General features: G+C 39.2%; 1 protein-coding gene across 6 annotated transcripts in view; it reads right to left on the bottom strand.

Annotated features, from left to right (window-relative positions):
* LOC104868217 (ATP-dependent translocase ABCB1) overlaps nt 1-23,088 on the bottom strand; it is a 301,331-nt gene that overhangs the window by 63,774 nt on the left and 214,469 nt on the right. For 3 of the 6 annotated variants that reach the window (XM_010632887.3, XM_010632886.3, XM_010632888.3), the window contains exons 2-5: nt 22,960-23,030; nt 13,868-13,913; nt 8,691-8,835; nt 1,876-1,927 (exon numbers count right to left, since the gene is read on the bottom strand). The exons of 2 other annotated variants lie outside the window; for them this stretch is intronic. In XM_010632887.3, coding sequence (XP_010631189.1) covers nt 1,876-1,927; nt 8,691-8,835; nt 13,868-13,913; nt 22,960-23,024 — 308 coding nt within the window. In that variant the 5' untranslated portion in view covers nt 23,025-23,030. Of the gene's footprint in view, nt 1-1,875; nt 1,928-8,690; nt 8,836-13,867; nt 13,914-22,959; nt 23,033-23,088 lie in introns of those variants that run through there. One more of the 6 variants, XM_010632889.3, reaches the window with a different exon arrangement.

The raw sequence follows: 23,088 nt of genomic DNA, 5'->3' as shown, positions 1-23,088 counted from the left end.
ATATATAATATAGAGAGAGGGAGATATTCTATTAATATTTTTAAGTTATTAGTGTTCAGTTTTACAAAAACAATAATTAGGCTTCAGCAAGCAATTAAATTTTTAGATTAATGGCATACATTGTAAAAGGGAATACAAGATACAAACTGTTCCATATTTACATCTCTAATTGCTATAATGTAATAAACGTGTGTAGCATGCAAGGCTATAAAAATGAGCGTGTGCTAACCAGACCCACTCTGACACTGATAATGAAAATTCTATGCTCAATCCATCAGAAAAAATATGAAACAAACTTTCCCCAAAACTACTTTGTAATTTACCCTAAACTTATCAGATAACATAATAATTGGGACACTGAATTTTACTTAGTAATTATTATCCAGGTGTTAATGATATAACAAGATAGTGATACAAAGAAAACAAAATTTACATGAATTCAGGGTTTGAGAAATAGTAATGTGTGTTTGTTTTTGTTTTGGTGGGTTTTTTTGAGACAGGGTCTCTCTCATCAGTTCAGAGTGTCTTTCAATTCACTAAGTATCCCAGGCTGGCCTTGAACTCTCAGCAATCCTCCTGCCTTAGCTTCCCCAGTGCTGGGATAACTGGCGTGCATCATCACATGCGGCTAGTAATGCGTTTTAATGTACTGTATCTTAAACTACCCAGGCATTCTGGTTTTCCCATTGTGAAAAAACAATGCCTCTCCACAGAAATTTCTAAAGATATTGGCTTTTCAACTTTCAAAATATAAACTCTCCTTTTTCTTTAAATCTATTATATCATCTATATTGTAATGTAGAATCTTTACCTTCTAATTCACTAACATACAAGTGGTACCTTGGTTCACATACTCAATTCTCTCCATGATTTTGGTCAACAAATCAAACCAAACTGGAAGAGAACACAATCAAATTTCCCCGTTCAGTCATTATACCTAACCACTGAAATTGTTTTGCTTCTCATCTCAAATCTGTTTTGTTTTGTTTTGGAGACAGGGTCTCACTACATAGTTGAGACTGACCTGAAACTCACTATGTAGCCCAGGGTGGTCTTGAACTCACAGCAACCCTCCTGCTTCAGCCTCCCAAGTGCTGAGATTACAGGCGTGCGCCACCACACCTGGCCTCTCTCATCTCAATTTGTTTGCAAGGAGAACCGTGGGAACAAATCAAGTTGGTGAACTGATAAATCACTGTATTCGTTACAACTCGGTTATCAACTATTCTGGGAAGTACACTTCAAAATAATGTATATCATTAACAAAGTTTTCCTGAGTGAATTAATGTCAGAGTGACTAAGGTAATGTAAATCGTTAATACAGTTTTCCTGAAGTGATAAGGTCAGAGTAACTATATTTCTTCTGCAATGTTTTGTTTCACTGTTGAGAATTTGATGCTGAATTTTAAAAGTTCCTGCCGGCTGATCTTATGATTGAACATATCCAAAAGGAAAAGTGATAACCACAAAGGCATTAAAAATAATGATTTCTGATTCAACCTCATTGTAAAAAGCTACATTAGACTTTTTTAACTTCTATATGTATCACATTCTATAGTTCACAATACATACAGAACTATTAAGGCTTACACTTTTTTTTTTTCTTTTAAACAGGGGCGTTGAACTCAGGACCTTGATGTGTTGCCACTGAGCTAAATTCTCGGCCCCAAGGCTTACATCTTATGCCACACATACTTTTGTTCAAAAAACTTCCAAAAACATTCAGCACCATAACTACCTTGAAATATCACAATAGTACTGTTTCTTCTTAAAATTTCAATTTCTCATGAAGATAATGCCAAATTTTAAACATATCTATAAAGGAACTGATGCAGGAAAGGGTAATGAGATAAGTGTAAGGAAATGTCTACTTACACGGTCATGTCTTCCTCCAGGGTGCCGAAGCTCGCTGTGGTGTTGTCGTCACCTAGAACACCGCAAAACACACACATCACTCATGTCTTCTTCACCTCCGTTACAAACAAGAATATAAAAATGTATCAGACTCAACAATTACAAAAAATATGTGAAATGGACTCAGCTTTACTTCTGGCTAAGCACCCTGTTATCATTCAAATATTTTCTTGCTCTTCTGTGTAACTGCACAGACACCAAATGCAATGATGTTTATTTGCAAGAAGAAACCACACTGATGTATAAATGTACACTTGAACTTCAGGGAATATTTGAAATCTAATACTACCTTCCTCCAGTTGTTTTTATGGAAAATTAGCAAAAAAAGACTAGAACAATAAACACCAGAATCACTCAACATTAATAAATGTTAACACTTTAAGGATAATCACATTAAAAATCCTTCATAACTTTAACCTGCACACACATGCACATAATCACTGTTCAACATTTTTGTGTGTATATTTCCAATTTTTTCATGCATGCATGTACACAGACATATATTCACAAGCACACAAACATGTAAATGGTGGTTTTTAATGCAATTACAACCCATATTCAGTGGACAATTTTCCGCATCAGTACATGATTACAAGCATACTTGAACACATAGCTATATACGTAAGGTAAATATTTTATAAGGTAAATGATCATAATCAAAAGGGCTGCATTAATAGAGGCACAATTTAGATCTCAGAGCTGAGCCAATAACTCAGGATACAATGTGAGTGGGTCTCCTTCAGGGGTCTCTGCTCTGGACAGGTGTGGGGAAGGGAGGACAAGGATTTCTGGCAATGTGAACGATGTAGACCAAAGTCTAGTACATCTGAAGATGAGTGAGCCACTTTGGCTGAGCTGAAGGTATGTTGTGTGGCCATAAGGAGGCAGACGTGGTTGGAAAGACTCAAGGCCAGGCAGGCATCACAGAAACAGACTAACAGGAATTAGTGGATATAGCGCTGGAGATTTAGCTCAGTGGCACTGTGCCTAGCTCAGAAGCACAAGGTTCTGAGTTCGATCCCCAGTACAAAAAAATAAATAAATAAAATGGATATAATCAGAAGCACAGTAAGGCTGTATTTTGCAGCCAGTACTGTTGGAATAGAAAGAGCAAGGGACTTGAGATACTGAGATCATACAGGGAGAGAAGGGCTACATGAGAAAATAAAACAAAGAACAAACAAGATTTATACTGGAGAAAACATTAGGGACTCACATCAGATGGAATACAAGCAGAGTAAAATTAAGACGTGATAAAGACGTGAAGCCTAAGCATGTGGAGAACGGTGGTGTCGTGGTAGTAGAAGAATCGGCAAAAACAGCTGGCCTACATGAAAGAAGGAAGACTGTCCACTCAGGCTTGAACATTTATAAACTGTGTAGTCCCTGTGACATTCAATTAGATGTCCAATAAGTACTGAGACTGTTGTTCTCCAGTCCTGGAGAGAGAGTTAGATGTAAAACAACTTAAGGCTATTGGTAAATTCACAAAGAAAAAGCCACTCTCTTCACCTGTAAGGACAGGTCAGCAGGTAAAGGAAATAGCAGGCCAAGCATAGAACACGGGGGAAAAATACATTCATGAACAAGGCAGAAAATAAGGAAGCAATAGAGAGACACAGGAGAGTTCCGTGACTCTTCACCTTCTGAAAAATAAAATATTTAAGACTGAATTTTTATTTAGATCACTCAGTTGAGATTTCTTCTGTCCCACTATAAAAATAAAACAGAATATTCAATCACCAAAGGATGTTTCTCCAATCAATCTTGTAAGATCTCACTGTGTATTTTCTAATTTCTCTAGACGTCAGAGAATATTTGGTTATCAAATATTTGGTGTGTTAATACCAAATCAAGACAAAAATTTTAAAGTCTAAGTATCTGTTTTCCCTTCATTGCTACTACAGTTTGAAATTCCCTTATCTAAAATACTTGGGGGCTGGGGATTTACCTCAGTGGTGCTGCCACCTGCCTCAGAAGCACAAGGTCACAAGTTCAATCCCTAGTACGAAAAAAAAAGTCTTATAATGCTACCTGTAAACTGTATGAATAAAGTTACAGTCTAATCCCAAAGTATATTGTTAGGTATAGGCAAATATGCCAAAATCTGAAAATAATCCAAAATGCTTCTGAAAAGGTATACTCACCTGTACTATTTTCACAGCTACCATTTCTCATACATTTTCTCATGAGTTTTAAGTCAGTTTGATGAGAAGTGACAAATGTAAAGATAAATTATTTTTATTTTCTCCTATTCATATAAATTATTATTCCATAAAAGATTTTGAATGCCTCACTTTCTCAATTACACTGTCCATAGACTGGTAGGGAAGACACAGAAGCAAACATCTTAAAGGTTCGGAGAAAGAGAAAAACACCAATCTGGATATACTGCAAACTGAACAATCAGACACACTGAACACTCAAGAGTTCATTTCAAGAGTATCTTTGGGTACTATCCCCTATGAGACACGGAAAAATCTCAGGGCTTTTTTTTTTTTGGTACCAGGGATCAAACTCAGGACCTTAGGCTTGTGAAGCGGGTTGCAGAACCACTGAGCTAAATCCCCAGCCCTCAGGTCCTTACTTTCTGAGTAAGTGTGTTCTCCTCAGTCTCTTCTCCGACTATCTCTCTATTTCCTTCAGAGCCTAGAATCAGTACCAGTCAGTCTACCACTTAAATCCCAACTCTGCTGCTTACTGTGTAACCTCAGGTGATTTAAATCTCTCGGGGCTCCATTTTCCTCAATATATACAGTTTCAAATGCCTGTGCATGAAAAGATTAAAGGAGTTAGTGTGAGGAAAGCACTAAGAAGAGTATATAGCACATAAGAAATGCTAAAAAAAACAAAACTGTTTCCTTTAGTTATTGTCAAAAACCAAGTCCTTCCTCCAGGCTTAGAGCTCCCCTTCCTATACCCTAAATAGATTTAATATCTCCTTCAACTCAAATAGTGCAGAGTTTCTGATCCTGTTTGTTATGCCAAAGTTTGGTGTCATGTCGAGAATGTCACTTTCACTTACACTTGCAGCCCTCAGCCCTGGCCTTTCACCTTCAGTACAAGATGTCTGAAACTACAATGGCGATTACATAGGCCATATCCAGCCAAAGGCCATGTATAAGATGAAAATGCAAAGAATTCTAGAAATTCTTCAAGAATCAGGCTTTCTTCACAAAAATGATTCAGCATGTCTGAAGAATTTCCTAGGTGCCATTTCTCAGTTCTTAAGGCAAAGTCTGCACAAATTCTGACAACCAGACAGAAAGATAGGAGCAGGGTGTCAGGAAATCAGCCACAAAATGAAATAGCAGGATTCTCAGCCAGAGAGGAAGGGCTCATACACCTGCGCTTCTAGAGCAGTTTGGTTAGACCCTGCATCTAGTGAGCCTTGGCAAAGCTAAGAAGAGCTAAACCAAAGAGTACAACTCCAACATGGAGGTCCTGGTGTCCAGTCCAGCCCACAGAGAGGAAGAAAGATCTGAGAGTATCCAGGGTTCCAATAGCTCAGTAAGCTTGTTTTCTCTCCAGAAGCTTCAGAGTTTGTCATCTCTTGGGCGAGAATCCCAAACTCAGGCTCCCTTCCTCTCCTTTTCAATCCACTCTGCATATCACAACCACAATGCACCACTCATACCCAAACACATCAGCTGATGGCCTTGTCTGTCATTCCTACATCGAGAATCTTGACGTTTGACAGTGAATAGGGGAGTTACTGTAGCTTTAATGCGAATTCATTGATACTGTCTGAAGATAATACCTACTCCATAACCTACTTCAGAGATCAGCACCTTTCTCTATAAAGCACCACAGTCAATATTTTAGGCTGTGCAGACCACATGGTCTCTGTCATAACTGTTCTACTCTGTCTCTGTGTCATGAAAGTAGCCAGAGACAACATGGAAGTGAAAACTGTAGCTGTTCTGTTGAACTTTATTTTTAGACACTGAAAACTGAGCTTCATACCATTTGTACATGTCTCAAAATATAACTTTTGATTTTTTTGCAGTGATTTAAAACTACATAAACCACTTTTGACTCTTGGGCTATAAAAAAGAAGCAGAGGGCCAAATCACTCTTGTGGAACGTTACCTGAAGGCACCTATTCTCCCTGAAATGTGAAAGCCGGTGACCTAGTGACTAAGGAAATGCTGGTCTATGACAAATTGTTTCCCTCTATAAAGGGTACTAACTGGTGTATTCAAAACGTGCAACAACTAGGCTATCATTTATTTGGCAACTCATGCATGTTACTGTGTGATAAAGTCAGATTAAGATCTGTCTTCATGCATTTGGGCTGCTCTAAGAAAATACTAGCATACAAACAGTTCCTGACACTGGAAGCCGAAGATCAAGACAGACTTGGTGTCTGGGGAGAGTCTGTCTTCTAGTTCATAGGTGGCATCTTCTACCTGCATCCTCACATGGCAGAAGGGGCCAGGCAGCAATCCGGGGTCTAAGGGCACTAATCCCATTCAGAAAGGACCTCCTTTCATGCATGATATAAAACCAAAGATGCCAGTTCGAAGGCAGCACAGCATCTTACTGCAGGTGTCTCTGAATGCTATGAAGGGAGGTAATAAGTGCATAAGAATTCTACACAGCTAACACTTACTGCACATTCTGTACTTCCCAAGACCAATGGACAAGCATCAAATGTTCCATCTACACCTCAAACTGGTATGAATATTAATGTGCATGAGTCCTGGGGGAAAAGATTTGTACCAATCAACAGTGACTTTAAAGTCCAAAAAGTGAAGCGTTGTTAGAAGCTATCAGTATATTTTCAAGGTTATTCTCAAACCGGTAGTTTCAGCATTTTTAACATTTTGAACATCAAAGTGCAGACTTACTTGTGAGCCCTTGTGAATCCAGTCTTCACTAGAGATACCCTGAGGATTTAAGCCCAAAGCCATTTATCTGTCTCCCCCAAGTTGAGAATAGATGTGCTACACACAAATTATTTAATACTCCATTCACGTTCTCCCTCTTGCTCAACTGTTTTACCTCTCCCTCCTTTATCAGCCAAATGCTTGCTTCTTACATCACTGAGAAAACTGAAGGACAGTCATGCCCAAACCCCCAGTTTCTCTCTCCATGGTTTCAGCTTCTTGTCAACCACGGCACTGTATGGTCTCCATCGCTACAACTGGGAGAGGACGATACCATACAACAGTGTGAGAGACAGAGATCCTGTGCAAGCACAGGTTCATTTAACTCACTGTACACTAAATTATTACACTGGTGTTACTTTATGACTAATTACTGTTGCTAATCTCACTGTGTACTATTTATATTTTAAACTTTATTATACATATGAATGTAAAGGAAAAATACAGTATACACAGAGTTCAGTGTCATAGCTTCAGGTACATCCTGAGGGTCTTGAAATACATACCTTCCAGGAAAGTGAGAATTCCTATTGTCAAAGCTAAACTTGCAGGCTGGCATCTCCTCATCTACTGAGCTTTGGACTCTGACACTCTAACCCTCTTCCCACTTGTTATTGTACAGGAACTGTCCTCGCTTTTATCTTAAGCGAACACTTTGTCCTGGGCATTGGATTTCATTCTTCCCAAAGACCCTAACATAACAAGATTTTTCCCTTTCCGTTCAAATATTATTACTTTCTCCTCTCTTCTGAATTACTTCAATTAACAAACACACAATTTCTTCCAGCCTAAAATACACAAACATACACACAATCACACACTTCTCTTAGATCCATTTCTCCTTTCCTGCCTAATCTATTGTCACAAGCCATTCTACAGAATTTTGGGGGAAAATCACTTCATACTTAAAGTATAACTACAGCTGTCTAAGGCCCAATTTCGGCTATGACATGCCAAAACAGAACTGCATTTTTGCCTCCAGTAATAGCTTGGAGACCTCATCAGTCCTGGGATGCTATGATACTTGAGGGCAAGATGACATCAGCTAAAGACATCCCGGTTCCTTGGGAACTGAGTAGTAAGAGAAAGGTTTCATTTGGGAAGGGGAAAATTTCTTCTCAGCTGAATTCATCCCACCAATTACACCTAAGAATGCTCTCTTGACTGCCTCCATCAACATGAGAGCCTCACCTACCTGAGATTTCTGCATAAGATCTACATCAGCATAGAACTACTGCTACCCCCTAAGTCACCTGATACTCCCTTACCGTTATAGCGCAATCCCAATAAACAGTGGCTAAACTGGACAGCCTTTGTCTTTGCCCATTATGAGGCACTGACCTCCCAGCTCCCACATATTTTGAAATTATCAAACTCTCTGTTGTTTTTTTTTTTCCGTATCCCTTGCTGTCCCCGTTTCTGGGCAATGCAAGGACTGATGGTCCAACAATAATCCATGACAATATCCAAAACTGAATTGCTGATATTCACTGCCCAGACCTAGGTTCCCTCCATCTTTCACGTCTCAGCTGACGATAACAGCAACCTGACCAGGTTGTCAGACTAATACTGTAAAATCACCCTGTATCCCTCTCATACATTCAATTTGTCAAAGAATCTTGTAACTGACCCCAGTTTCTCACAAAGTCCTGACTGATTTTTATCTCCTCCTGAAGCTTTTTACGGTGTTTCTGACATCATAGAGCTCTCTCCTCTTCTACTCATCTCTGTCAGCATTTCCACTGGACATTCTAATGCTTGTGAGTGCTATCTATTAAATTCATGACAAGCATAGAGCACTAAATACAACAGTGCCCACTCAGTGATATCATCATAAGCATTTTCCTGTATGCTTCTAATAAAAGTACCACAAAAAATACTTACTTTGATTATTGTTTCCTGCACTTACAAAGCTGTCTGTCATGTTTCCAAACACCACAACCATGAGAGGGAATGCAGCTCCATGGATAACAGCCCCCAGAGTTCCCAGCACCATGTATGACCTGTCCAGCCAATCTGAATAGCGAAACTAAGAGAAAAAAATAGAGCACAGGCACAGTTAGCAATTTTCTAGATAGTTTCATTTGTCTTCAAAACATATTCCAAATGCAAATATTCTGCAGACTGTGACTGCTAACACTCAAGTCCAAGCTACCCCTCTACCTTTGGTAATCTACTACAATCGCCCAATTAGAAAAGAGCATTTGATTTGTCACTACTTTGTTTGTTTTTTTGTTTGTTTGCTACTAGTGATGCAACTCAAGACCTTGGGCTTGCCTGGACCACGCAGCTAAACACCCAGCACTTCATTAGTCTGAGATCTGGTTTACTTCTTCATGCTATACTCTGTCTTCTTATGAGGTCAAATAAGACAATAATACAAATATACTACTTGATCTGGTTTGTAAGAAAGGGTACTTTTTAATCTCATGAGAAGAAAATAAATGTCGGGCTGGGGATTTAGCTCAGTGGTTCTGCCACCTGCCTCACAAACCCAAGGACCATAGTTCGATCTCCAGTACCAAAAATTAAATGAATAAATAAATGTCACAGATCACTCTGAGGAAACTACTAACTTAATATTTTGTAATTCTTACTTGCTTTAACTCATCAGGAGAAGGAAAAAGATACATATTAATATAATTAAAATGAAAATGGTGAAATCACAACAGACACCATAAATGTCCAGAAGAGTATAAGTAACTACTTCAAAAGGCTGCACTCCAGTAAGTCGGAGAATCTAGAGGACAGGGACAGATTATAGATATGTATGAACTACAAAAGCTGAACCAAAAAGATGTTAAAAACCTGAGCAGTCCAACTGCAAGCAACAAAATGTGAGGCAGTAAGAAAAAAATATACCAAATAGGAGAGCACAATAATGAACCCTCCAAGAAAGAAATGAGAACAATGCCATTCACAATGCCATCTACAAAAATTACTTAGGTATTAACCTAAGCAACAAAGTGAAAGATCTCTGTAATGAAAACTACAGTACTCTGAAAACGGAGACCAAGAGAATATCAGAAAATGAAAAGACAACTCCTCTACCCAGATAACCAGAACAAACGCTGTCAAAACAGTCCCTTCCCCAAAATGCATACATAGATTTAATGCAATCACAATCAAAATGACACAGCATTACTCACACAACTAGGAAAAAATCCTAAAATTTATATAGAATCAGAGACACAGCATTGCAAAAGCAATCCTAACAAACAAGAGCAAAGCAAGAGGCAACACAATCCCACGTATCAAGGTATACTACAAATCTACTCTGATAAAAAAAAAAAGCAAGAACCAGCAAAAAAATGCAGATATGTGGATCACTGAAACAGAATAGAAGATGCAGTAACAACCGCAGGCACATCCAGTCATCTGACCCTCGGTAAAGGGGACAAAAAAATATGCCAGAGAAAAGACAGTCTTTTAACAAACAAGCCAGGAAAACTGGCTGTCCACATGCAAAACACCGAATCAAGACTCCTATCACCACATACTAAACTAAAACCAAAACAGATTAAACTCTTATATAGTAAAACAAACACTTCCAATGACAGAAGCCAAAACAGGTAAAAGTCTTGAACACATAGGCATAACAGGCAAGGGCTTTCTGAACAGAACCCCCATTGCACAAGAAACAACATGAAAAATCAACAAATATGATTACACCAAACTACAACTTCTACAAAACAAAGGAAACAAACAACCGAGTAAAGAGAAAACCTGCAGAATGGAAAAAAGATATTTGCCAGCTATTCCTTGGACAGAGGACTAGAAATAGCTAGAATATATGAAGAATGCAAAACAATCAGACCCCCTCCAAATAAAAGACTCAAGGAAATAAGCAGCTGACGTGAATAAACACTGCTCTAGAGAAGTACAAACGGCCAATACATGAAAAATGTTCAGCATCTCTGGCCAGTAAATAAGCGCAAATTACAACAACACTGAGATTCCATCTTATTTGTATTAACAAGTAGACTGCAGGGGGGGAAATGTGGCCAATGCACAGCATGTGGCTAGCGTAAGAGGTCTTGGGTTCGATCCCCAGCACCAAAACAAGCAAAACAGTGAGGCAAAAACATACAGGAATAAACTAACCTATAAAAGATGGAAAGAACCTGGTTTCAAAAGCAACAAACTGAAAGTAGATGTTGGGATAAATCCAAATTTAACATAAGTTGTTAGATGACATTTAAAATAAACAAACTATCATTTGGTTACTTGAGTAGTTAGACTAAGAATTAGAAAGCATAACAGTCTCATCTTCTAAAATTTATAAATGCACTTAGAAATAGAAAATACGGAGCCAACCGGGTGAGGTGATGTGGGCCTGTAATCCCAGCACTCACAAGGCAAGGAGTGGAGGACCGCTGAGTTCTAGGTCACTCTAATCTACATAAGGAGACTCTGTCTCCAAAAACTGGAGGGCGGGGAAGGGAAGGAAGAGTGGGAGACAGGGAGGGAAGAAAGCAATGAAAGGAAGAGAAAAATGTAAGAAGGAGCCACATCGAGAAAAATTGCAGCACAGGCACGTGAAGATGGTAAGATATAAAAGCACAGTATCCTCAATGTAAAACTCTTAATTCCTTTGGAAGATATCTGGAAGGAAATAGCTGAGTCAAATCAAGTAAAATTTCTATGTTTGGCTTTTAAGGAATAATCTCCAATACTGCTATCCATAGTTGTACCAGTTTGAATTCCCATGAACAATGTAGAAAGGTTCCTATTTCCTGGCAGTCACACAGCATTTGTTGTCTTTTGAGTCCTTAATACCCATTCTTAATGGAATACGGTGGAATCTCGGTGTTGTTTTGATTTGCAATGCTCTGATGGCCAAAGATGAAGGTATTTGTATGTAATATTTGGCATCTGTACCCTTCTGAGAAGTGACTTTTCATTTCAGTTGACCATTATTTGATTGGGTCTTTTATTTGGGGCAGCCTGATTTTTTTAGTTTTTCTAAAAACTTAGTGCTCTAGGTATTAGTCTTCTGTCCAAGGAATAAGCTTGCAAATGTTTTTTCCATTCTATGGACTGTCTTTTCACTCTGTTTCCTTTCCTGGGGGTGTAGTTTTTCAGCTCTAAAAGAAAACAACGTTCAAATCTGATTAATGTATCATGCAAAATTTCTTTCAAACCTGATGGAAAATAAAGACTTTCCATAACAAAGAACACCTAAAGAAATTCATTACCACCATATTAATGTTGCAGAAAGTATTCAAAGGTATCCTAGACAAGAGACAAGGAGACCAAAAATCACTGAAGGGCTCTAGGAAAGAATTCATCTAATTGGTTGAATTGTTAAGCAAAAGTGAAAAAAATTAAAAATCCATATAGAAAAATAACACACTTTGGTTCTCTGCCCTTGCTAAAAACTCGGACTGCATCCCTGAAGGAGTCACTATCTAGCCAATACGCTCCAAGGTCCCTAGGACATGGCATCTGTTCCCTGGGACTAGAAGGGTTCCAGCAGCTGGGAGGAGATCCTGCAGTCACAAAACCCTCTGGAGTTTGGGGAGCGCCAGTGTCTTTTCTCCTCCCCTGGATCACATCAGTCACAACTGCCTCCTACCCCTGTAACTCACTGAGCCTCTGGCCTGGAGCCACCTTCTGGTGCCAGGTCCCAGAGGACCATGTCCTTGTTAGTTCCTTTCCCAAGGGCCCACTGGCCCTAACTCAGTCACTGCCTTCTGAACAATTCTCTAGTTCTCACTTTCTCCAGTGCCCTGATCTGCAAGTATTTCTCCTAGTGGGCTCCTCTCTCAGGGAGAAGGGAGCCAGGATACGTGGGCATGGGATGGGGCAGCGGTTGTCAGGCTAGGAGCCCCTCACAGTTGTCCAGCCCCCTACAGGACTGAGCTCCCTCCCCCAAGCTGTGAGAGCTCCTCCCAAGATGAGCTGTTTGCTGGACCTGGGTTGTAACCAGTGTCAGGGATGAGGGGTGGCCCAGCTTCCCTTTCTAAATACCCCTGACCTGGATTCACCTGGTGTGCTTCTCCTCCAGGTTGCCTTCCTCTTTTTGTGTCTTTGCAGACACCACTTCCCAGTGCACTGCTCCAGAGTGTGACTCAGGCACCACAACTCTCATCACCCACATGGAGCTCCCAATAAGGCATCGCTACACTGTTCTTCTACATTCAATTTCCTAAGATCCATCTTTACAAAGATCTGTCCATTTCTCCTCATTAAAACAAAAAATTCTAGTGTGTAATGAAGTGCCTGATGTAAGACTCAATTGTTGCACTACTTTCCAGGTTCTAGTCCCTAGAACAAGTCATATAAATAATTTGCCTAAATTTATCTGAGGTTACACCCTAGTGAGATAGGGATCATCAGCAACCATTTAATCCACAAATCCTGTCTTACTCTCAGTGGGGTTAAAGAAAGGCTTCTAAATAATCACCATTCAACCAACAAATAAACAGACTTATGTTAAGATTCTCAAATTCTAGATTTTTCAGTTATTCAGTAAAGAATAATGACATATTCTAAACCATAGTAACAATTTTTCCATTGCTTCCTTTTACAATGGATGCTTGGGACTTTGACCCCACATCTGCCAGGGTTTCAGACCTTTAAGTATTAAAGGCAATGTAAATGCCTTGCTGTATCCAGATAGCAAAGGCCATCACTGGGAGAAACGTTGCTGCAGGCAACAGATCGCTATTGAAATAACTAATTACAAGAATACTGAAACCTAGACTAGCAAGAATGGCTGTGGACATTCCATTCACCTGCAAGTGGTTGTGAGTATTTCTCTGAAAATAAACGACTGTGAATCCAACTAATTCATTTTGCCTCTCCATTATCAGATTTTCTAAGAAAATATTAATCCACAAGAAATACCTCTCTATGGGTGATTTTGAGGGTATAAGAAGGATAATGGGGAGCTGGACATGCTCAAAATATATTATACACATGAAACCCAATATTCTGTAAAATTAGTAAGTACTAATAAAGGAAAAACAACAATAAGAGAGAAGTAAGAAATGGCTTGTTTCTAGAGATGTCCAATTCACAAAGCATTTTGAGAACTAAAGAAATTTAAAGCTCACCATGGTAAATGCACTGACAGTTGGTTGCTTTTCCTTCTCTTTTTTACTAAAAAATACAATAAAGCAATTACAACACTTTAAAAATTTCACACATTTTAAAATTACCAAATTAATGTTTAGTGTTTTATATTGAATGACAATAAGGGCAAAAAATATGTTTACAGTATTCACTTTTAAAGAAACACAGGTTAATTCAATCCCCAGTACCAAAAAAAACAAACAAACAAAAAACCCAAACTGATAAAAAGCACAGGTTAAAAGTATCACTTAATTTATAAACACTAAAAATGTTTACATAGATCTTAAAAATCTATATTCCTATTTATCACCTGATATAAGAATTTTTATTAAAAAAACTTTTTGCTTGTGCACTTTCATAAATATTTTAAGTTTCTATGACAAATACACACACAAATAAATAGACCCATGTCATTCATAACTAAAAGAGTATATATTAAGCGTCTCCAGTTTATTCTAACTAGAATATCATTCATGCCCTGTATAAATCTGTTTAATTACCATATGAGTAATTCTAGGAGTAAATATTCTATCTACTACCAGATATTAATGAGAGCACTACAGGTCAGATATGTGATGGGCATAACTAGCCTAAGGAAAAAATAATTAACTTTCCTTATGATCAAATTTAATTCTGAACAGATGCCTTGCAACCTTAAGCAAATCATTATGAAAACAAGTTAATCTAGAAAAGCCACGGCCTAAAAATATGTTCTATAAATTGTGAAAATGCATCCTTAGGTATTAAAAGGCCAACTATGATACTGAGGCTAGTTTCAAAAGAATCCAAGTCGGTGAGCCATGCTCCCACAGTGCACAAATGCCACCTTGAACATGAAAGCAAAGCAACCATAACAAACCAACCTCATTTTTGTAAATATACAAGAAAAATTCTTTTAGAAAACAGCTATATTGTTTTTCAATAGGGTTTCAAATTCAAATAGTAAATTCATCTTTCTCCATTCTTTACACAAAAACAAGGTTAAGAAACTTCTAAAGAGGGCTAAGGATTTAGCTCAGTGGTTCTGGCGCTTGCCTTGCAAGCACAAGGACCAAAGTTTGATCCCCAATACAACAACAACAAAAAAACTTTTTTAAAGAAAAAACCCAGAGTTTATAAATATTTGGCTTTGGAGAGACAATAAGGAAAACATTCCCACACACGATTCATTAACAATTCTGAAGAAGGCACACTTTTTTTTTTCCCCCTACTACTGGGGATCCAACCCTGGACCTTGTGCTTGCCAGGCAGGAGCCAGAAGCACTGAACTTAATCCCCAAAAGGCGCCCTTTTGTCAACCTTTTAGAGATGTCAAAAACCACAGAAAAGTGAGAAGCTAGCTGACTTCTCAAAGGTCCAAGAACTGGAATAAAGCCAAGATCTGGCCTGCAAAGTCTGTCCACTGACCACCAGACTATAAACTGACTTCTGAGTAGTGCACTGCATGGACATACACTTTCACAGGAGCTCTCACCCCTACCAGATTCCTCATTTAACCCCAACAGCAGGGAACACAGAGCTTACAAAGGAAAGTCACTCAAAATATCACTTCAAAGAGGATGTTTACAAATACAGGTACTCCAGATAGTACTATTATCCCAGCATTGTCTATGAGCAAAGTCAGATGTGTCTTTACAAACCCACATTAAAACAGATAATTTTAATAACAGATTGAAATCAATGGTGATGAGCACAGATTAATAAAACTGCTTTAAAAATCTCTACTTTGAAGCACGGGCCATGGAAATTGCGATGAAAAAAATGAAGACATAGACAGGATAAACCAAATTTCTCCCTCTACCATTTCCTTCTACATACCCTCAATTTTGTTACTCAAATACATCTAAGAATTTGTGTCTTCAGGATATAAAGTACCATGCGTATCAAAACACTTAAAAACAAATTCTGCGGAGTCTTTTTATGCATTATAAGTCTAAGTTTTCCACTATAAAAATTTTCAAATGAATAGAAAAATTTAAAGAATATAAGGGCTTCCCAAACGATTCAGCTAAATTTATCCACATCTAGATTTTGACTATATTTTTATTTATACAAGGGAGTATACATTAATATTTATAAATACTTTGCTCAAATAGTTAAACCTAAGTTGTAAATGTTATAACCATGGATTTTTCTTACCATTATCACATCTAACAACTTTAACAGCAATTTTGACATCATCTAATATTCAGTTCATATACAATTTTCCCAAGAATAGTTTTACAGGTGGTTCTCTCTTTGAAAGCAATGACACAGAGTTCATGCATTATACTTGATTATTATGACTCTTTAGTTCCTCTTAATTTACCAGCCCTCACCTTTTTTTTACATTAACTTTCTAAAAAGCACAAGAACAGTTATTTTATGGCATGCCCCACATCTTGTATATGTCAGTTTTAAACTGAGTTTAAGCGGGGAAGTACAGTAACTGCGGAATACACAGCAGATCGGAGGTCTTACCGTTAAAGACAAAATGGAAACTCCTACTTCTATTGGACAGCACCAGTCTAGAAGCTTGGTTGGGTGCATACTAAATCTGTTTGCAAACATACTATCTTTGTGGTGTTGTGAACCCTAATTCCAACACATGCTGAGTAATTCAACAGAGTCTATCCACCATAATTGATTCTAAGTCTGGCCACTTCGTCAAGATGGCAACTGCAAAATCTCTCATTGGAAAAGTGCATTTCCCTTCTTCCCATTAGTTAGAAATGGGGACGTAACTATTAGATAACAACTTTTCTCTCAATGGTTTAGCATCCAGTGACAATCCATGCCTGACTTAATTGTGAGAATGCAGACACCAATATGATCAATATAAATATAAATATAACCAATATGATAAATATACAGTTTTCGGTAAAGGTTCCTTTTTTTGCCCTGCCCTCTCATATATTCCTTCAGTTTTCTTCCTCTCAGAATATTACTGACAAATCATCAGATGTATTATATTCAATACCTCAAAATTATTTATGGCTATTATTCCTTTGAAGTTCAAAGTATCCTGCCAATGGAGACCCATCTGAGCTCAGTTCCTGAGTCTTTTGACCACACCATTAAACATTACTTCCCTATTTTGGAATATAAGACAATCCCAGCACACTTTACATTTGCCCTGCCCTAGACCAGGTTGAAATTAACTATTTTTCTGTGGGGTACTCTTTGATTTTAACAAGTAACAGTATTTAGAAATCAAGATCTGGCACTAAAAGTGCATCTTTCTTAGTGGACAGAAAATAAACTATTAAAAAACCATGACTTCATACTGGCATTTGCAATACAAGTTTAACATCTTTAAACACTGACTTACACATTTACATCTCTTCACTTACACTGAAAAGCTTGGTTTCTAGTAACATCACTATATTGAATAGCATGTTATCTTACAATATATATTACACTTTTTACTAACAATGAACCTATTGAGTGAAGTTTAAAATTTTTCAGCTAGGCAGAGTACTGTGAACAAATGTTTCTCAAATAATTATTTTCTCTCTGCAGTTCCTCACCAATTTTATATGCACATGGTTGTTGCCAGTTAAAACAAAACAAAAATAACCGAGATGTAGTTTTGGCCTTCTGCTCCATCTGCTGTGCCACAAACATGCAATGTTTACATCGCTGTTTATCACAAGACACCGGAGCACAGAGCAGAGCCCAAGCAGAGGATGGCTCGAGTGTGTGGATCAATACTGCTTGGAAAGTGAAACATAATGTAACACAGAAGGGCACGGGCGATGCCAGTCGGGGTGAGGACCTTCACCAGGCCCAAGAAAGTCAGGTAAGCTGTGCCAAGGACTTCTGCTCTGAGCAGAGGCTGCTTGAACGGGCTGGCTTGCACCTCTGAAAGCTCTAAGGGCAACAACCACCCCACCTTCATCATTTATCCCTGAGCTGGAGTCTAGTGTAAGACTTGAATAGGCTAAAGTGACTCCATGCTAATAGGCCAGACTGTGCTTCTTCATATGCTAATTGCTACCTTGGTTAACAGCCCGCCCAGGGGCAAATGGTTTGACAAAAGGTGACACAGAACATTTCCTGCATAAGACAAGCAATGTGTTTGCAGTCTGTTCTGTGAATTCCCTGACTCTTTGTTTAGAAAAACCTTATAAAAAGTACCTCAGCCCCTGAGCAGTTGCCTCTCTGAGCTACCTGGCTCCAGGAGTGCCATCTGGCCAGACCAATAAAGGTCTCTTTACCATCTAGCCTGGTGTGTTCCTTCCTGGGTTTCTCGTTTCTCCGTCGAGATCCCGGAGCCTCACTGGGTGTTAGGGCCCAGCATCGTGGAGGCCTTTTTGGCTGTTCACGCTCCGTGAAGTGGAAGTGAGACTTTAGGTCTTACATATTGGAGGCCCCAGCGAGACGCCCAAGTGGGAACTGTAAATCCAGCGGAGTTTCTCTGTTGCGGGATCCAGCAGGAGATTCTCAGACCTTTAAAACCCTCCGGAGGTAAGCTTTGAACCGGTTGCAACTGTCTGTCAGGATCGAGGTGGCTGATGAGCCGGGAAACCTCCCCTGACCCCGGCCCTGACGAGGACCCTGGGTAGTAGAATCAAAGCTTTTCTTTTTGTTTGGTACCTGTCTGTCTTGTCAGTGTCTCGTCTGTTGAGTGTTAAACTAAATTTGTTCCTAGGGACAAGATGGGAGGATCCAGCTCCAAGAACACCACCCTGCTGGATTGCTTTCTAACTAATTTTAAAATTGTTTTTTTTCCCTCAGCAGAAGGATGATTACGGGGTTAAATTCTCTCATGGAAAGCTTCGCTCCCTGTGTCAATCCAAGTCCCACCGGAGCAAGCGACTGTCTGCCTCCTTGGAAGGGAAAAGGCGCGCCCCCAGGATTTCCTGGGTTCCCTTTCTAGGACGCAGAGGCCAGCTCGTCAATAGTGGAACAGAAAGAAGGAAAATGAATAAAATCATCTGTCTGAATGGTGAGATCCCCTGGGTTGCTCCCTAGTTTGTCTTTGGAAGGGGACCCAGGGAGGGAATGTATTAACTTCTTAGGTGACTGTGTGTGTGAAAGAGAATTGGTTAGGAGAGTGAATGGGAAGAGCTGGGTAACTTCCTCTGTACATCAAAAGAAAGGGAGGAGGGCTTATGCTTAAAGAGCCCTCCAGGCAAATAAACAAGGCCGTTTTCTGAAATGGAACCCCGGCACCCCACAATTTGTCTTGCATCACCAGACAAGGGAATACCTAATGGTTATGGGAAATGTTAATACTAAACCAACTGTTCTCAAGTGCATAATTCAAAATTTTGATACAGATTTTGTGAGGGACTATAAGATAAAACTGCAACCAAAGATGCTTAAAAACTGTGAGTTATCATGGTCTCAGTTAAGCCACACTTGGCCCCCAGGGAAAAAAAAAAACTCTAGACAAAGGAAAAGTTATCTGCCTTTGTTTTACTTACCTGAGACTTTGATAATGTGGAGCCTCCTGTGCTCTAAGAGCTGCTCAAGCTTCTGCTCTGTGGTAATCAGCTGCTAGTAAGAACTATTTAGTTTTGTTTGTAAAACACCTGCTTGCTAAATCTGCCATTTTCCTGTGGTAAACTTGCCTCTCAGAAAATGTGACATCATTACAGGCAAATCCCAGTGTTTCCCCTTTGGAGGAGGTCAAGCTGTCTCCCCTCCACTTGAGTTGCTAAGATAGAAGGTATGAAGGAGTTAAGGGTACAACAAAGTTGTTTAACTTTACTACACTGGAGGGTGCAAATGGGAAAGCATGATAGGACTCAGAAAAAAGATGAAACAGGGCTTGCACACAGATTAAAAAGAACTAAAATGAGAAAATCTCTTATGGATTAAAATCGGGTAGGAAAATTCTGAAAGACAAAAATATAGGAGAGAAAAAAAAACAAAACTGCAAGCCAGAGAAACTGCAATTGGGTTTTACCAGACATCAAGAGATTTTTACAAGAAAAAAATCAAATTAGAAATTTTAATTATTTGATAAATGTATCTTTGTTTCAATTAAAATTAAGTTTAATTGGTGTGCTTTAAACATTTCTTGCGCATTGCAAATTCTTGAATTTCGATTATAGGGTTAACTTGCTCTTTTATACTTTGTTGATAAAAACGCAAGGTTAATACTGTTCTATGGGTAGCCAATCAAATTTTAAGACAGCTACTGGAAAAAAATTTATTCTGGTCTTTATTCAATAATGCCTTCTGAAAAGATATACCCCCAATAAACATGGCCAAATATGTTGTTATAGAAGGTTTACATTGGTTATCATCAAAGGGTTAAATTCTAAATATGTTATTGTGATATGTTTACAGTGCTCATTTTAAAAATAGGATTTCTGTAGAAAAAAAGTTATTAAGAGGTTCTATAAAAATGCTTAAAGGTTACGAAGTTTCATACATAAAATTATGATTATTGTTAATTTTTGGATGTACTAAATAAAAAACAGGATATTGAGAGAGTATTAATGCTGCTTCAAGATAAAATATAAAGTTTATGCTGCTTAGAGATAAAAGGACTTAAAACAGATAAAAAAAATTTTGGGATAAAAGGTTTTTACAGGATCTAGATTCTCTATGAAAGGGGGTTCACGTGCCCTTTCAGGTGTCCCTTCCCAATTAGGACACTCACCCACCGAGAGGTCCGGCAGGAGATCTTTATTGTAGGGAGGCGAGCAGGAGGCAGGAAGGCAGAGAAAGAGAGAGAGGAAGAAGAAGCAGAAGGAGAGAGAGAAACAAAGACAGGAAAGTCCTTTTATCAGTTTTGGGGTGGGCTATTGTTTATTTATGAGGAGTGAGCTACTTTTAACCTATCACAGGCCAGATTGCTTTTATGGGCCCAGTCCTGTAGACACAGGTTTCAACTTTCCTGGACCACTGTGGCCTTGCGGGGGAGGGAAACCAGAGATAAGGGCATGAGGTCATTTTAGGAGTCAAGATGTACCAGGAGAATGCAGCCTGTGAGGCGGCGTCACAGCATACTGTAACATGATCAATTCCCTAACACTCTATATGTATAAATCTTAAAAGGCCCCAGAAAGACAGTGATTATTATAGAGTAAAGAGCAAGAGTCAGCATTTAAACAGCTAAAACTAACTCTGCTGCCCCCCTGTATCAGGGATCCTAAATGTGACCCAGCCTTTTAGTTTGTACCTGACTAAAAGAAATACTGCTTCAGGGGTGATCCTTGAAGGAATAGGCCCATAGAACTAACCAGTGATATATTTATCTTAGAGTTTAGATCCAGCTGTAAAGAGATAGTTCCTTTGTTTATAAAGCCCTGACAGCTACAATAATGCTAAATGAAAAAGCTGACCAGATAACATTAAGAAAAAGTAAATTATTCAGTTCTCCCATGCCTTTTAGAACTATTGAATAACAGGACATTGATGGCTCTCAAATAATAGAGTCACATAATATCAGGCCCTCATCTGTGAAAATCCCCCCTTATATTTTGTTCCAGTTAAAACCTTAAACCCTGCTACTTTTTTGCCCTCAGAACCTGGCCCCCTGACCACGACTGCCTCAGGGTCACTGATGAATTGTTCTCTAGTCATCTAGATCTGCAGAAAGACCCCATGCCTGAGGCTGATTCTGTCCTGCTCAAGGATGGGAACAACTTCATAGAAAATGGGATACGCTATGCTGGCTATGCAGAGATGACTCAAGATGAAGCGGTCCAAGCAGGACCCCTCCCCACCGGATGGTCAGCTCAATGAGCAGAGCTATGGGCACTCATACAGGCTCTCTGATGGGCAAAAGGAAAGAGGGTAAATGTTTATACAGATTCCTGGTTGCCACTCGATATAACTATGGCACAGTCTATAAAACTGTGGGCTTCTCACAGCAGAGGGCACTTATTAAAATTAAACAAGATATAATATAGTTATTTGAGACAATGTGGAAATCTGACAAAACAGCTATAATTAAAAAAAAAAAAATTCCAAGGTTTGGTCTGCCTCTCTCCATAGACAGTGACAATGGGCCAGCATTTATAACAGAGGTTGTACAGACTTTATAAAATTATTTTTTGGGCTTATCCAGTATAAAATCACAGGGGTTAAAATTGTGCAAGTATTTTTAAAAAAATATTCAAGGGTAAATTAAAAATATAAAAGACCTCTCTGTGATGTTAAAATTTAGAAAAGGACCTCTTTCTGACCTATATAGAAAGGGCCATATGAGTCACTTATGGTCACTCCCACAGCTATCAAAGTAGCTGAAACTCAGCTACCACTACTCTAGAGTAAAACAGAATTCCAGGGATTCCAACTCTAGGAGGCCAAGAGACAACGCACTCAAAGCCCTGCTCTCATCACACCGGAAGCTGGTGAGTCTACGCATGGCTGAAGAATGAGAACTGTAATCTAGATATAGACTCTTATACTGTGTCAAACTGTTATGAGTTATTACACTTCTAAATTAAGAGTTTATGAGCCTACAGATGATAAAAATATGAAAACTTTTTGCGCTCTGGGAATCCTAATCCCCAATTTAGCTGTGTGAGAGATGCCTTTACAAGTTGCTGTGACTCCTTAGCTAAAAATGTAAGCAAAACAATGAATCAAGGATTTCATTCTACCTAAGATCAGTGGGGACTGTAAGACTTGAATAGGCTAAAGTGACTCCATGCTAATAGGCCAGACTGTGCTTCTTCATATGCTAATTGCTACCTTGGTTAACAGCCCGCCCAGGGGCAAAAGGTATGACAAAAGGTGACCTTAGAACATTTCCTGCATAAGATAAGCAATGTGTTTGCAGTCTGTTCTGTGAATTCCCTGACTCTGTTTAGAAAAACCTTCTAAAAAGTACCTCAGCCCCTGAGCAGGGGTCTCTCTGAGCTACCTGGCTCCAGGAGTACCGTCTGGCCAGACTAATAAAGGTCTCTTTACCATCCAGCCTGGTGTGTTCCTTCCTGGGTTTCTCGTTTTTCCGTCTAGCTCCCGGAGCCTCGCTGGGTGTTAGGACCCAGCATCGTGGAGGCCTTTTTGGCTGTTCACGCTCCGTGGAGTGGAAGTGAGACTTTAGGTCTCACAGCTAGAAACGAGGGGCCAGGTGAATCACGGCAACTATGAAAGCCACGTGAATTACGAAAGCAGAACAAACCTTTTCTGGTCCAGCTTGTAGAAGTTCTTCCCTGCTCTTCCCCCGCGGTCCCCTTCAAGATCCATGGCGACCTAAGGAGAAACCACAGTCCATCAGCCGAAGCTGCAGCCCGCCGGGAACGCGGAGGAC

This window comes from Fukomys damarensis, unplaced genomic scaffold (genome assembly GCF_012274545.1).
Source record: "Fukomys damarensis isolate Sample0158 unplaced genomic scaffold, DMR_v1.0_HiC HiC_scaffold_4, whole genome shotgun sequence".
In the NCBI taxonomy this organism is placed as follows: Eukaryota; Metazoa; Chordata; class Mammalia; order Rodentia; family Bathyergidae; genus Fukomys; species Fukomys damarensis.
Note: the sequence above shows the minus strand (reverse complement) of the source record. Positions and strands in the feature narration are given on the sequence as shown.